General features: G+C 47.8%; 1 protein-coding gene across 1 annotated transcript in view; it reads right to left on the bottom strand.

Annotated features, from left to right (window-relative positions):
- Positions 1-1449: 1449 nt before the first annotated feature.
- CTNND1 (catenin delta 1) overlaps positions 1450-16045 on the bottom strand; it is a 44536-nt gene continuing 29940 nt past the window's right edge. The window contains exons 7-20 of the mRNA XM_052652181.1: positions 14474-14937; positions 13445-13628; positions 12535-12652; positions 11950-12103; positions 11535-11552; positions 11021-11089; positions 10139-10266; positions 9886-10036; positions 8866-9058; positions 8402-8516; positions 7808-7895; positions 5195-5257; positions 4319-4422; positions 1450-3544 (exon numbers count right to left, since the gene is read on the bottom strand). Of these exons, the coding sequence (XP_052508141.1) occupies positions 3533-3544; positions 4319-4422; positions 5195-5257; positions 7808-7895; positions 8402-8516; positions 8866-9058; positions 9886-10036; positions 10139-10266; positions 11021-11089; positions 11535-11552; positions 11950-12103; positions 12535-12652; positions 13445-13628; positions 14474-14937 (1861 nt within the window). The 3' untranslated portion in view covers positions 1450-3532. The remainder of the gene's footprint in view (positions 3545-4318; positions 4423-5194; positions 5258-7807; positions 7896-8401; positions 8517-8865; positions 9059-9885; positions 10037-10138; positions 10267-11020; positions 11090-11534; positions 11553-11949; positions 12104-12534; positions 12653-13444; positions 13629-14473; positions 14938-16045) is intronic.

The raw sequence follows: 16045 nt of genomic DNA, 5'->3' as shown, positions 1-16045 counted from the left end.
CTCACAAAGAAAGCATCACTGAGGCAGAAGAGTGGCTGGGCATAACCTATTACCACCTCCGCTGGGAGTGGGGAATAAAAACTCAGGCTGTAAAGATCAGGGAATAAGTAGGCAAATCTTGACAAAATACACAGGATTCCTAAAGCTGGTGTTGAGAGACAAGAGGCTTCAAAAGCGTTACTAAATCAGTAACAAACAAGATATAGGGACTCTATAGATCCTTCTTTTTAACACCTTGTTTTAGTTAAGGGTGGAGGAATCTTTTTTTAAAAAGAGCAGATTTTCATGGATTGCTATCAATATGAGAAAGTGTCCATCCGTTTCATTCTCTCATCTAAACTTGATGTACACAACAATGCCCGACACCTGGAAGATGCTGAGGAAATATTTACTGCATGAGATGAAACAATGGACCAATCCAGGGAAAGGAGAGTAACGTTTGTGTCTAGCTCAATGCCAGCGGATAATAGAACAGAAATGAAGGCTATTCACCAATAGCCAGCATTTTCTACATTTGAAAAAGACACTCAAACAGGGCTACCAAATCTCTCTATAAAGCAAACTCTAAAAGCCTTCCAGCTCTGTGCTTCACCTTTCTAAAACTACAACTGCTGGACACAAATCAAGCTTTAAAAGGTATCAACTACAATGCTAAGATGTCCTGATCTTACTAGTCCAAGAAAGTTATCATACCTGAGACCTAGTTCAACAAAACTGAGACGTGAGCATCACCAGAAATAGCTATACATCTTTAATCTAAAGACTGGGCATACAAGAAGCATTTTACATCAGTTCTCGTCTTAACAAGGTAACAAGGCCCCTTTCCAGAGGTCTTAATCCTTGGCCTCCACAGTGTAGACAACCCCTGGTAATCTGAGTATTTGCTACCCACCCATGCTACTTGATAGGACACAGAGGAAGCAATGGGCCTGCCCCTTACCCTCTTACTAAAGGATGGCAGACAGCCTGAGAAGCAACCTCATGGCCCAGGGAGCCTTTTAACTCTACATTTCCATACTTATTGGGATGACAGCTGGAGTTGGTAGCTTCTAATCTTCTACTCGTAAGTATGTTCGAGGGTCATGTATTGCAGAGCTTTATTCAACGTTAATTTTGACAGATGTCGCAAAAGAATCCCAGTGACTAAGAAATTTATTCTTTATACTTCAGTTTCCTATCTGTAAGTTAAGCAATAAGCTTCCCATGCTCTACATTTAATTTTTAAGAATCTTCAGAGGAAAAGTGTTTCATATATAATTAAAAGGATCTTCCTTGTTAAGAGCTGGGATTGGGCTCAAAATAAGTCCATCCTGGTACAATCCCCTTCTGGGTGCTCTGGAGAGAAAAGAGACACTGATATATAATGAAGTATTGAAGATGAAAAGGAGAGAAGAGATACAAGCTAAAAGTGAAGAAATGACACAGACCCCCCACATACACACTTTAAAAACTTTATTTATATAAAAAACTCATTTGTTTTTAAAAGCATTAACAAGAGAGAAAGAAAAACAGAAAAGGTCTGGCGCAGAAGACACGCCCCTTAGTGTTCGGTGGGAAGGTGGGATTTTTGGTTCTCTGAAATTGAATGTTTAGTGTTTTTATAAATGAAAAGGAAAAAACAGTTAAAGGTCCCCAAAAGCCTATGGCTGTTCTATTACCCACACCCCACCGACAAGAAGAGCACCAGGAAAAGAGCAGAAGACGGCAAGAGAAACCAAGAGTGGAGCCAGGGCTGGACGGGGCAGTCTCCCCTGCGCAGGACGCTTAATCACAGAGAGGAAGAGGCTCCTTTTTGCCAGAAAAGGAGTGGGAAGTAATGTGAGGAGGCAAAGGGGTAAATAAGGAACTTTAATGCATAGGGGAAGGGGGGTGGTGGGTTGTGCACTTTTCTCCTACCCCAAAGCCTCAATATATTAGGGGAGGGGGAGGGAGGAGAATAAAGATTTCCAGTTGCATTTGAACAGCGCTTTTAGATTGAGGGGAGGAGTAAAAAGTAAATAAGGGACAGGGTTAAAAAAAAAAAAAGAATCAACCACATAGCGGCTGATTCCTCTAGCCCAACCTGCAAATATGCACTAACAGGAGGAGGGAAGGGGCGGGATGGGGCAGCGCGGGAGGCGGGGATGGACACGCCGTCCCTGTCACCCCTTCAGAGATGACGGTGATCCTGGACAACCAACCTCATCTGGAGACTCATCAGAACAGGACTTTTGCAAAACCCCAACATATACAGTTGAGCAAAAACCTTCTATGGCTAAAGTTAGAGGCTGTTCCAATTCCCGGTGGAGAGACGGAGGATCTCTAGGTCCCGTCTCTTCTTTCTGCTATTTGGGGCCAAGAGTAGGTCAGAAAGCAACAAAGTATAATTTGCAAAATCATGAGAAATGAGACTGCAGAGGCAAAGAAAGGCACATGGAAGGGAAGGAGGAGATGCACCCCAGGCCAAAGGCACAAAGACGAGGCAGAGCCAGGGGCGAACCCCACCTTTTCAGGGTCGAGGGGGCAGGAGTATGTACATCAAGTCCTTTAGCCAGCCAGCCAGTCCAGGGGGGAGGCGGGGGCAGGACGGGGCTGCAGGGGTGAGGACAGGGGAGAGCAGGGCAGGGGGAGCCAGCTGGGACGCTTCCTGCCAGTTTCGGACTAAACGGATCATGTACATTCCTACGAGCTCCTCCCAGAGGCGCTTCTCCTCCCCGAAGACATCTTTCTGCTTCTTTGCACCCAAAAAAAGTCTTCCTTGACACGTTCTCCTCTCTCTACAGCCTCTTGCAAACGGCCAGGCCAATCAGCAGACATTACCACGAACTGGGGGAGGAGGGTTCGGGACAGCCTCAGCGGGGGCAGCCGGGGTTGGCAGGAGGCTTGGGGAAGAGATGGGGGGTGCAGGTCCTTGGGTGGTCCTGCCCCGCAGAGGATCAGGGCAAGGCCTCTCACTCCCCACTCTAGGAAACCTTCACTTACTCAAGGGCCCTTGCCAAGTGGGATGTGCCAACGCTGCCGGCCTTCTTTGCTTCAAAAATAGTCATTAGGAATAAAAGAAGAGCTCACACTTTCCATTCTCAAAAAAAAAAAAAAGTCCCTTCCCCACCAGGAAAAGAAAAATCTTGATTAAGAATCATCAGTTTATCAGACTGCTGGACATGGCATGTATAGCATGTAACTTCCGGTTCTTTCCAAGGTTTCCAGTGAAGGTTCCCACTCTCTCCCTCCCTCCACCAAGGCCAAGAGTTCCAGGGAGAGCTGGCAAAAAGAGCTAATCTGCAGCAGTTTCTCAAGATATGTCTATAACTGAGTCAGGCTTCTTGGGAGTGACTGGAGGGGTCTGGAGGGGGGAAGAGGGACAATTAAGCTTCACCGGAAGCAGTTAGGGAGTTGATGGAAAGAAGGCAGCCACTTAGGGCCATCAAGGCAGGAGGCAGCCTGGCAGGTGGCACAACAGTCCAGCGAAGAAAGGGAAAATCACCAGTCCATTTCACCACCAAAAAATGAAAGCACATATATTATAAGCCCGGATGCAGCGGAGAGAGCGGCGCTATATCTTCTGCTGTAGGGGAAAAGAGAGAGACATGTCAGTGCGGCTGGGCATAAGGAGAACCAAACAACAGCAGAACAATCTGGAGGGAAGAAGTGGCATAAATGGAAAATCTGATCACCAGCGGCCTCTTAAGAGGCGACAATCACAGAAGCAGCGCCCCTAAACCCCACGTGGCCAAGAGCGGTCGGATCAGCATGATTGGCAAACTGCTGGCACACAGAGGCCGCGTTCCTCGAGGACCATCCTGGGGGCGGCTAGAGGACATACCATGGTAGGGTAAGACATGGGGTCCCCCTCATCATCCAAAAACAACACATCCAACTCTTCCTCCAGAGATTCCTGCCCCTCGTCCTGCTGTGAACACATGCGATGTGTTAGTAGGAAAGTAAGCAAACAGGAGCCTCACGAATGAGTGCCAGACCCAGGGAAAAACCCCACATCTGTAAGCTCAAACAGAACGAGGCAACAGTAGTGAGGGAACGGCAAGATATTCCAGAAAAGGCAGGAACAGAAAGCCGAGTACTGTGAGGATAGATCAGCTGGCGTGAGTCATATATGCAATACATTCACAACCTGCTTCTCCCATCTCGACCATCACAGAATTAACGGCCCAAGAAATCTCAACATGAACCAAAAGTCCTACTTTTTCCCTAAAAAAAAAAAAAAAAACCTCAAGAAAAGGATGCCATCTTTCACTATACCCTTTTTTCCTAATTCATAGAACATGCAGGCTTTAAAACAGAACTGGCCTTAGAGGGACAACAGGACAGAGAGAGGATTTACCATCAGGGGCGCTCCCTTCAGTGGCTCCATTTCAGCTAGATCTCCGGATCGATCCAGCGTTCTGTTGTGGTCCCCTCTTTCATTCAGTGTAGAATAGTTGTTATCTAGTTTACAAAAAAGAAAAGGAAAACTGTACACAGAGGCACGGTATCCCCTCCAGTGTAAACCGCGTACGAAGCAGACAAATGTGAGTCAGGCGCCGCTGCTCGACACTGGACTGCACCAAACGCTCCAGAAGGGCATTACGGTCTGGCAGGCCCGGACATGAAAAACTTACATCTCACTGGGAGGGCAATGCATGCCACATGTAACGATAAAGCTAAACTGAAGAGATCTGTCTATGCAGAGTACTGGAATTAGGAGAAGACAGAGGTGAGGCGAGCTGCAATAGCAAGGCAAGACCTAACGAAGTAGACGGGACTTCAGCCAAGCCTTTGGGGACGAAGACAATTTAGAGAGCAGTTGGCAAGGGCATTCCAACAGGAGATATCACAAGACCAGAATAAAAAGAGTATGGAGTGAAGAGACAGGCTAGCAAGCAGACCAGGTGGGCTGCCACATGGCGAGCGGGACAGCACAAACGCGGCCGCAGGCTGTGAAAGGCAGTGAGCGCAGTTCAGGGACACAAATGAGAGTCTGCGGTAATGGCAGCGGCACAGGGTGGTTTCTTTTTAACCTCTGAACATGTGGAAATGTGGCGAAAGATAGACAGATCAGGTTTTACTAAATCTCTTTGAACCCCTCCAGTGAAATGTGCAGCCAGCACTCTTGAGGACGGCAAACAGCGAGGCTGCTGGAGAGAGGTGCACGCTGGACAGTCCTCCTCGTCCCAGCGACCTGCTCCTCCATAAGCTTAGGCACGAGTTAATCACCTACCTAACGATTTCGTATTTGATCCCATACTGCTCATCTGAATTTCTTCCCGATCAGGTTTCTTATCTACAGGGAGTCAGAAAGTTATCCAGGTCAAAAAACAATTCTTCAAACTTTACACTCATCATAAAAATCGCTCTCAGTCTGTCTTTTCTTCCCCCTCCCTCTCATCAAGTTTTTACTGAGCGCCACCCACAAGTGCCAAGCTCTAGATAAAAAGAGATCCCTCTCCTACAGACTCTAATATAAGAAACCACTCACTGTAAGCCAGCGGGCTTCAAATTATTTGGTCTCAAAGCCCCTTTATGTTCTTAGAAATTACGAGGATCCAAAGAGCGTTCGTTGCTGCAGGTTACTTGTATTAATAGTTATGGCACTAAGAAATTTTAAATATTCATTTCATTGAAAAATAACAATAAACCTATTCCATATTAACATAAATCATACTTTTAATTTTTAAAAAAAGCATTGTTTTACATTTTTGCACATCTTTGGAGTTGGCTTAAGAGAAGGTAGCTAGATTCCCATATTTGCCTCTGTGATTCAATCTGTTGGGATGTTATTTTGGATGAACTGAATGAAGAAAATCCAGCCTCACACAGATAAGAAGTTGGAAAAGGGAGGAGAATTTTAACAGTCTTTTCAGATGACGGTGACTATTCTTTGATAGTATACTAATACTCAACAGGTAGTTTTCTTTAAGGTCAGCACAATGTAGAATCTGTATCCAAACCAATGCTCTCCATCTTCTCTGAAATTAAAACCCATTGGTCTGTTTTGCATTTTGAATGGATCAAGTACCCCTGTATGATTTTGAAAATCACGCATTGGTCACCTGGAAAATATACTGGTTCACAGAGTTATGCAGGTCTTCTAAAGTTAACACATTTCATGACATAATATATCAAAAAAAAATCACACTCACTAAAATCAATGATTTCATCAAAAAGTACATTAAACACTGGGATTTTACCAGGCTCACAGTGGCAGATACAAGTCTTTCAAAATTAAACTTTTCACTTGAAAATTCAGCAGCAAGTAGTTGTCAGTTACTTTTTCCCAAACTGACAAGCTTTCTGCATTCATTTTCAAGAAAGCGTCTGTCGTTTTTAAGTAAAAATGGTGTTTCCAAAAAAAAAAAAAGGTGGCTTAGTTCACCGAGTAACTCAAACAAACAGCAGTAAGTGCTCCCCCTCAAGATAACCATTAGGCTTTGGTGTGCTGCGGTGCCACGTGAGTGCTCCCTACATCACGGACCCAGAATATTAAGGAATCCCCATGAGTAGAGCCAATAAAATTAGTAACTGTTACAGCTTCATCAAGTACATTCTTAAGTGAGACTGGCTTTTTTTCCCCCACCCTCCCCAGACTGGCTCTTATTGTAATAGCAAGTAAATGGCAAAAAGGCTACAACAGCTGGTTGGGTCTTGGGTCACTGCCCTGGTTTGTGCTCAGCCCCCAGCAATAAAGCGAGCACCATCCGTGCTTCTGTATCGTCAGCACAAACGTCAACAGATTTGATGATCCTCAGACCCCATTTCAGGCAAAACCCCAGTGTCATTAAGACAATAAGGATTATAAAAGACACACATGACAATCACTTCACAAAACATATCATCTGTCTTCTGAAGAAAATGTGTTTGCTCACATGGCAGTATTTAAAAGATAGAATCCAGAGTAACAGAGTTGTCTCTGGACAACAGAAATAAGTAGTGTTTTTTGTTGTCCCTTTCCTGGTTTGGCTGTATTTTCTAATTTTTCAACAGTAAGCATACACTACTTGGTGTTATATGAAAATTTAAAAGGGAAGGAAAATCCTTTTGCAATATTCAGATCTCCCTTAGACTGATGATAGGGTTACATCCTGAGAAACCTGTTGTTAAGCTGAAAATGCATTTTACACACCTAACCCATCAAACAGAAGGTCACAGCTTAGCCCAGCCTACACGTGTTCACAACCCTTGCATCAGCCTACAGGTGGGCAGACCACCTGACACAGAGTCTACCCAACAATGAAGTGCGGGAATCTCATAATGTAACACAATGTAACACATTGAAAACTGCACTTAGAGTGAAAGGCGGAACAGCTGGCTGGGCGCAGAGCCGTTCTTGGCGTGTCGGCTGCACACCCTCGCACGGTGGACAGGGCTCTGGGATGGGCGTGGGCCACGCTGTCTCACCAGCCAGCGGAAGGTCAGAATTCAAGCTCAAATGTGGTTTCTACTCAACACACATCACTTCTGCACCACCACAGAGTCGAAAAATCACAGCTCAAACCATCATTAAATCAGGGACTCTCTATATACACAGGTCAAGTCATTACGCTGCACGTCTTAAATTCATAACTTAAGCAGAGGAAGCAGAGCAGGGCTCACTATCCCGCCATTTGAGTCCACAGGCAGAGTCGGGCGCCACACCCAGGCTACCTGCCTGTCTTATCTTCTGATGCGCCCTTATTCTCTAAAGCTCTGAGCTATCATCCTGAGGTGAAGTATACCTCTCCTCCACCACAGGACAAGCTTGTTCAGAACGAAACGCACGTCTGACTTAGCTAGACAGCAGGCCCCCTAGAGAACAGCGGAGGCGGAGCAGAGACAGAGGTGCGCGGCTCTGTACCTGATCTCTGGTTCCGGTCAATGAGGGGCAGCGTGCTGTCGTCATAGGCGTGGCTGCTCTGGCTCCGAGAAGCGCTGTTCAGATTCACCTGGAGGCAAATGGAAACTGCAGTCACAGAGTAAGTACCGAATTCACCCATGCCCTGCTCCTTCATGGGCTCAGGCTTTTAGGGCCTTCTTCGCAAACACAATTCTTACCAAAAGGTGACTCACGAGGGTCAAACAAACACCTATATAGTGAAACAAACAGGATGTGATGGCTTTGATTTGCATTTCTGAACCAATTACAAAGGTACCAAACACTCACACTATCAAAAGGAAACACAGCCTCAGAAAACGGCAAACTCCTTCAAAGGGCTGGGACAGATTTGGAGAAGAGGCCAAAGGGCCACCGGCCAACACTGCCACCAGCACGCACACTGGACACAGTGCAAGACCAGGACTATTTCAGGCACCATAAATGATCTCTGTACACACAGAGATGTGGGTCAAAAGGAGACTCGGTGTGACAGCGAAACAGAAGAAGCAAAGAAAGAAGCACCACCTGAAACCAAGGGGAAGAAGGGTGAAAGCTCAGTCCCAAGAGTTGCTCTACCTGAAAGTCGGACTTCTTCCACCCTTCTTTTTCCAGGGGCTTCCGCAGTTCCTTATATCCCCAAATCGTCTGTAATACAAGCGCGGCTGCTCGAACTTCTTTTTCTGAGCGGTTCCTTTTAGGGAAATAAAACCAGATGGAATGTGGATGTAAGACCAGGAAAGAAGCTGAGAACCTGTCCTCTCTAATACAATGTAACATAAGAATATAAGTCCCCAAATGGGTAAAAGCAGGTATTCACCAAGTCCAGTATTTTAACTCAAACAGTAACAAAAAAATGTCTGATGGAAGAGTCTTATCCATTTATGGATCAACATCAAGACAGAAAAGAGAGCAATTTCTCCTTCATTCTTTACATGTAAAAAAGGGAAAACAGCCTGCAAAATCAACAGGGTAAAGCCCCTCCCCAGCGCCCTCTCCCGCGCTCGCATGCTCCAGCTTTGACGGCTCAGTGTTACTCTCACCCTGATTTGTTGATCAAAACCAGCTTCTCAATACCCTGGGTCTCCCGGAGCTTTTTGGCAGCCTCCAAGTTCTCAGCGATAACTTCGTTGATGGTGTTCAGAACAGAGACCACGGTGTCCTCAGAGAAATTCTGGGAAGAGCTCTGCTGCCCTCCTGGCAGATTCTTGACCAAGTGAGGAATGGCATGTTTACCTACAGCGGAAAGACGGGGGCGTGTACACAGGGGGAGCCTGAGGAGCCCGGCGCGCACGGCACTGATCGTATCGAGTACAGGGAGCACCCATGCGAGTCCACTTCATGCTCCTGGACGACTACCACTTCAGAAGGGCAAAGGACCGGGAACAGCCACGGATGCACCGTCCTTCCTGTCTGTCCACTTGCTCTCCCCGTCAGCCGCGTTAGGACAATCTGGAAACTTTATGTCAAATATGCCACACAGTCCAGTCAGACCTCTTAGTGAAAATGCCATACTGAATACTACAGTGGTTTAATACAACAGTCACTGTAAATTTGAAAAAAAAAAAGTGGGCTCTGCTTTATTAACTCTGGAGAAATTACTTAACGAACCAACCCTCAGTTTTCTTGTTCTATTTAAAAAAAGAAAAAGTATGTTTGTAAAACGGTGACATTTAAATAAGAACATACAGATATACTTAACAATCCCAAGTTACAAAGTACATGCTCAACAAATAAGATTTGATTTTTCAACTTTTGAAGAGTCATCACCTCTTCTCTTTCCAAGAACCATTAGAATATAACTCTAATGCCCCAGAGTCACAAACTATGCAGGACTAGGATTCTTCCTCAGCTGTTTCAACAAGTAAATTCAGTGCCTGCTGAATAAAGGGGCGGTAGCGGATGCTGGGGCTGCGGCTGCCAGCCCACTCCTTACCGATCAGTTCAGTGCCTGCTAAGTAAAGGGGCGGCAGCGGGCGCTGGGCCGCGGCTGACAGCTCAGTGCCTGCCGAGTAAAGGGGCGGCAGCGGGCGCTGGGCCGCGGCTGCCCGCGCGCTCCTTACCAATCAGCTCCTTGTTGCGCGCGTCCACAGCCAGGTTCCTCAGGGCCCCGGATGCCGCTTTCACAACCCGCTCGTGCTCACTGGTCAGGAGGTCAGCAATGGCGGAAAGAGCTTTCTCTTGACGCAGAGCTGAGCGGATATATCGACCATACTACAAGCAGCACGTGGAAAGAAGCAGAACAGATTACAAACGATAGCAAACGAGTAAGCTAAGGCCTTCCATCCCCAAACGCATCCTGTACAAGGGTCTCACCGTCCAGCGCCCAGCACACAAGTTCTGGATGGCCCCGGCTGACGCTTCTAGGATGGCGGGATTCTTGCTTTCTTTGAGGAGTGAGATGTATATCCGAACCACCTCCGGCTGAAATAAAAGCTCATAGCCTGCACAAGAAAGGGCAAGAAAGCAGAGGGTGCTTAGCGGTGCCCTCAAAGCAGGCTCTGGCTGACTACAGTCCAGCGTTAGGATTGATTCTGGGTTGATGGGTTTATGCTCCTATACAAGCAGGCTCTCTAAACACCCCCACTCCCCGACCCAAACGCAAACTCAGATTTTACTACGTGCCTTCTCAAGAATAATTCGTCCATGGCAAAAGCAGGACACGTATCAACTCCTATGCAATTCCCCTCTCTCCTTCCTAGTCTATTTTCTAGCCGCAGTTTACTCTGGTCTTGCCCAGCACTCAAGGGATGCATTTACTCATCGACAGCACTGAAGAGTTAAAGATTCCTCATCTCAGATGAATTATTTCTACCTTAAGTGAGTCATCCTGCTCACCTTAACTATGATTAAGTCAGAGGGTCTCTCATAGATTTAACAACATCTAAATTTTAATATCCATGGAGTGCTGTGAATTTTGGACTCACCGTATTGATGAACATAAAAAGTTCCTGGATTAGACTACCATCAAGTCCTTACCCTCAAGTAATCTGAATAACTGCCATAACAAGAAGTCCTTTGAAAGTCACCGTTATAATATTTAAAATTTCCAAATACTTTAATCATCACTTCAAATTCCTTAAGTCAGGGGGACAGAACAGTGAACACACTGTATGACCTAGTGGTAGGCTGCCAAACACTTATCTGTGGACGATGTTTATGAGAACCATGGAGCCTGGGAAGAAAAAGATAACTTACCTCGAGCAGGACTAGTTCTTTTAGGGAAATCCACTGTATCATTTGTTGGATCCTCTGTGGGTTTTTTCCCTTTGGAAATTTAAAAAAGAAAGTGGGGGGAGAAGGGATAAAAAGTTTAAGAAAGGAAGAGTCCACTCAGTACATTCTTGATTCTTCAGCCAGAATGTTTCCATCAGAGATGCATCGAGAGGGGCATAAGACAAAACAACAAAAAAGAAAACAAGACCGGATCCCCAGCTGGTTCCGGAAGCAAGAGCAGAACACGCGCAGCAGCCGGGTGAGCTAAGGATGGCCGCTGCCGCTACGTCCTCAGTCCCGGGGACAGGGGCTGCTGCCCAGGAACAGCGCACCTGAACCGCTCGCTCAGCGGAGCGTGACCGGGCTCAGCGGCCTTCCTCCAGTGCATTTTCCTACATGCATCCACAGGGAAGGGTTAGGCAAGGAAATGCCAGGGACGCTAAAACCCAAACATGCAAATTAGAGGTAGGTAAGCAGCTTAAAAGATTCCACTCACCTCTGGAGAACCACTCATCTTCCAGTGCGTCACCCAAGATGGAAAGGAGAGGAGAGAAATGAAGGAAGAAAAACGCAGGAGAGAGATGTCAACAGGATCACGGGAAAACAAGCAGGGAAGCACAGAGGAAAAGACAAACACAGGAAACAGAGGAGGAGGGGGAGAAGGCCCCAGATCAGCTGGGCTCTCAGCCTTCACTGCCCAGCTGCTGACGCTGACACCACCAGCACCAGCAGCACCAGCACCAGCACCACCACCACCGCCAGCACCACCAGCGTGAAGCACACGGCACAGGGGACATCCCCGACCAGGCAGACTCCAGCACTCCTCAGCAAGCGTTCCACACGTACAGCCAGAAACACCTTCCTCTCCCCGTCCTGCACTAACGAGCGGAGAAGCGGGAAGCAAGCCTCACCTTTGCCTTTTTTGGCCCCAAAGCAGCTGGCAGCGTGCGGCCCGGTATTGTTGGCGACATTGGGAGGCGCCTCCTGGTAGCGCTCTGCTTGCGGGATCTCCCGGTGAACTTGATAGGACAGGTTCCGAAGGAGGCAGACACAGTTCTCCACAAGCTTGGGGTCACAAAGTAAAAGGTCCAGTGAGAGGACAGGACGACAGGTGACCTTCTGGCACGTGCAGGTTCCCATGACTCAGGTATTAAACCAGTGATCCTCAAAAGCATCGCCCAGTTCATTATCTCTCATAATGCTTCTTAAATGCCCCCAAGCTTCTCAGAATTCTTTCAGCCTCAGGCTAATAAAAGTTTCTGCTACCATTTGGTGTGCAACATAAAACTCAACGTCACGCTGACTTTTTCCTAATTAGAAACAAATGGAAGTATGGCTAAACAGCTTTAAAATATGTAGGCAGAGGAAATTCCAAAGGAACAGTTTTCCTCTAAGATGAACACCCACTTTAAGGAGGGACCGGTACAGGTATCTAACGTTATTTGAAAACCTGCTATGATAGGTCTGTCTTACGGGCACCTGACTCACGAACCTACCTTGCTATCCGAGTCTTTCTGTCCAATCTCAGCCTGGACAATGAAAATGAGAGCATCCACCAACCCATCACACTCCCGAAGTTTCCGGCGCGCTTCACTCCTCTCCGAGCTGACATTCCTGGGGGGGAAAGGGGAAACTTCGAGACACCTGAACTCCAGGAAGCCTCTCTTACTACCCCTAGTCTGTGCAAGCCTCCTTAATGCCTTTCCACCGTCACAAATGAAGAGTGCCTGTTCGGGGCGGCACTAGAGCTGACAGGAAGCTGAAGTTCCTGCTCTCAGGACTCATAACCAGGCCAGGGATGGGGCACACAGACAGAGCAGACCAACAGCAACAATGCCAGGCAGACACTGCTCACGGGGAAGCGCAAACGAAGACTGGGAACAGAGCACACAGGCGCATCTTCCAGAGACAGAAAGAGCATGCTGCATATTTACAGGAGACAAGACCAAGGGCTCAGGAGAACATGCACGGAGTCAAAACACCAGAGTCTGGCCTCAAAACAGAAACAAGCAGATCTGCCCTCCGGACAGGGAAGGACTCTTCCCCACTCTGTCCTTCCAGTATGCTGTACCCATTCGCTGCATTTATCGCAGTCTGACTTGAAATACAAGTAACTAAAGGCAGAGACACACACAAGCCCAGGACTAGACAACGGCCTTACATCGTTGGTTTTGAACAAAGTATATTAACAAAGTCAAAGAGGCACAAAGTGAGGAAGATGTGTGGGAACCGCCAGTGAACCATACGGTATGCCAGGGGGTGGCGACAGGCAGAGACACAGGACGGGGCCATGGACGCAACGTGAACAGGAAGGGAGGCTGAACGGCAGACTACGGGATTTAAAGTGCTTTGAAAGCAATTTCAGCCTTTAGAAACTCAGGCTTCCCGCGCTCCCAGCCCTGTTACCTGAGGCAGCCAGCTGTGTTGGTGAGCACGGACTCCCACTCGATGTGGCGCGGCTTACAGTCTTCGCTAGGTTCCCGCTCCCAGCCCGAATGGGGAATGATCACTTCATCCGTCAAGGCGTGCAGCGCGTGGTCCACGATCTCCATTTTTATGGAGTCATGGGATGAGAGATTCCACAGGGTTCCTGGCAGAGACCACTCATCAGACAGTTCTCCAGCACCAAGACAGTATGTCTGAAGAATGCCAAAGAGAAGCCCCTTTCCCAGCATTCCTCAGTCTTCCCCACGACCAAATGCCTTGTAACGATGTTCAAGCTTTAGCCTGTCACTCACGACGACGTGTTTCACATTACGGCTCAGTACAAACATACACATCATGAAGTAGCGTTTCTAACACGATAATTACTGTAAGCGATACTTTCGGGGCCTCTGTACCCGTTTGTTCATCTGACCACCCCTGACATTCTGGGCCAGATAATTTTCGTTGTGGAGAGCTATCCCGCCCATCATTAAATGAGTAAATGTCAGGCCTTCACTCATTAGATACCAAAAGCACTCCCTCCCAACTCCCAACCTCCCCAAGTTATGACAACCGAATACCTGCACACTGCAAATGTCCCCTGGGGGCAAGATCACCCCCGACTGAGAGCTAACGGTCTCTGCCATCTCCTTTCCTTTCTGCTGACTGTGACCCACACATGCTAGTGGAATACGCCCCGGTCCCCTCAGACCGACTACTGGGCAGTGAGACAGGCCCGCTGCCACCAGCTCCTGTGAGTTTAAAACGGGAGCCAAGGATCTGGAATTTTAAGGGAAGTCATCTGCGTTTAACACGTTAGCAAACAATGCTTTAAAATCAGACTTCCCTGGTGGCTCAGACAATGAAGAATCTGCCTGCAGTACAGAAGACCCAAGTTCAAGCTCACCTGGAGAAACGAATGGCAACCCACTCTGGCGTTTAAAATCTGGAAAACCTTGCACGATCTCTGACCCTAACCCTAGAGGTCCCACCCCCAGGCCTGGGACTCACCAGTAATTACTTCAGTGAGGTCCATGTCACGAGCCTTTCGGAGCAACCGCACGAGAGCAGGAACACCGTCACAGTTTTTTATAGCGATCTTGTTATCCTGGTCACGCCCAAAAGAGATATTCTTGAGAGCACCACAGGCTCCGAGGTGCACTTCCTTTTTGGGGTGGTCTAGCAGTCCCACCAGCACTGGGATGCCCTTGAGCTTCCGGACATCGGTCTTCACCTTGTCGTTGCGGTAGCAGAGGTGTTGCAGGTACGCAGCCGCGTTGGACTTGACGGCATCCAGGCGGAAGCCCAGCATGGCGATCACCTCGGGCAGCTCTGGCTGTCTCCAGTTGGGGGGCGGGGGCCCGCCCTTGCGCAGGCTGTCCAAGCTCGCCAGACTCCCTCGTTCGTGCTGGGCCAGAGGCGCCCAGTAGTACTGGTCTGATGGCACCTCCTCACCAATCATGTCTTCATAGCTCCTGCGGTGTTGGAAGGACCAAGAGAGAAAAAAGAATACACCAAGCTGTCATGCATGGTTCTTTGGAGAGCTCCCATTACCCCTCATCTTCAAGAAAGGAAGAACCCCAGCTCTAGCATACTAGATCTCATCTCTCCTTTGCATAAAGAATATACTGATCGATTCTTCTTAATGAGATAAGACAGTAATTTTAAAGGCATCTGCAATGAGATTAAAGGTTTCATTTTTTCTGTGACGTTTACTAGCTTGGAGGAGCAGCAAACATCTGGACGGTTGATCACAAAAAAAGAACCGAATCCTGACTGCTCGGTGCTGGAATGGCACCTGATCCCTAGTAAGTTCTCCAGAGAGAGACTGAAGTAAACCTTCAGACAGCAGAGTTAATCAAACCAGTGAACTTGGCAGCAGAGAAACCAGGGAGCGACGTTTGACACCAGCTCTCGTGAGGCATTTACACACAGGAAGCAGCTGACGGGATAAGACTCTCAAACACGCTTCACCTGTAAGCCTCTCCTCACCCGATTTTTTTTTTTTTTTTCGGGACCTGCCGACAATTGCCCCCAGAAGGCTTTATTGGCCCCCAGGCCCCTCCTCACCCGATTTTGGAAATTATTTTTTAAAGAGAGAAAGTGAGATTCTTACAGAGTCTCTCTTTCTTTGAGCGTAACAGCAGTACAGGACTAGAGAAGGCAATGGCACCCCACGTCAGTGCTCTTGCCTGGAGGATCCCAGGGACGGCGGAGCCTGGTAGGCTGCAGCCCATGGGGTGGCTGAGGGTCGGACACGACTGAGCGACTTCACTTTCACTTTTCACTTTCATGCATTGGGGAAGGAAATGGCAACCCACTCCAGTGTTCTTGCCTGGAGAATCCCAGGGATGGCGGAGCCTGGTGGGCCACCGTCTGTGGGGGCGCACAGAGTCGGACACAACTGAAGCGACTTAGCAGCAGCAGAGGACACCGTGCTACCTCACGTAGGACTTAGCTTTGGTACTGACGAGCTAGCTTATAAGCTTGAACATGAGTTTGCACAGTTCATCCCAAGGCCATCTCTGCTACCCAACAAATGGGTTTGAGACAGGATTTCTCGTCTCCAGTTTCTAAAGGCAA

This window comes from Budorcas taxicolor, chromosome 15, assembly GCF_023091745.1.
Source record: "Budorcas taxicolor isolate Tak-1 chromosome 15, Takin1.1, whole genome shotgun sequence".
In the NCBI taxonomy this organism is placed as follows: domain Eukaryota; kingdom Metazoa; phylum Chordata; class Mammalia; order Artiodactyla; family Bovidae; genus Budorcas; species Budorcas taxicolor.
The sequence above is the reverse complement of the archived record's forward strand: the minus strand, read 5'-3'. Positions and strand labels throughout refer to the sequence as shown.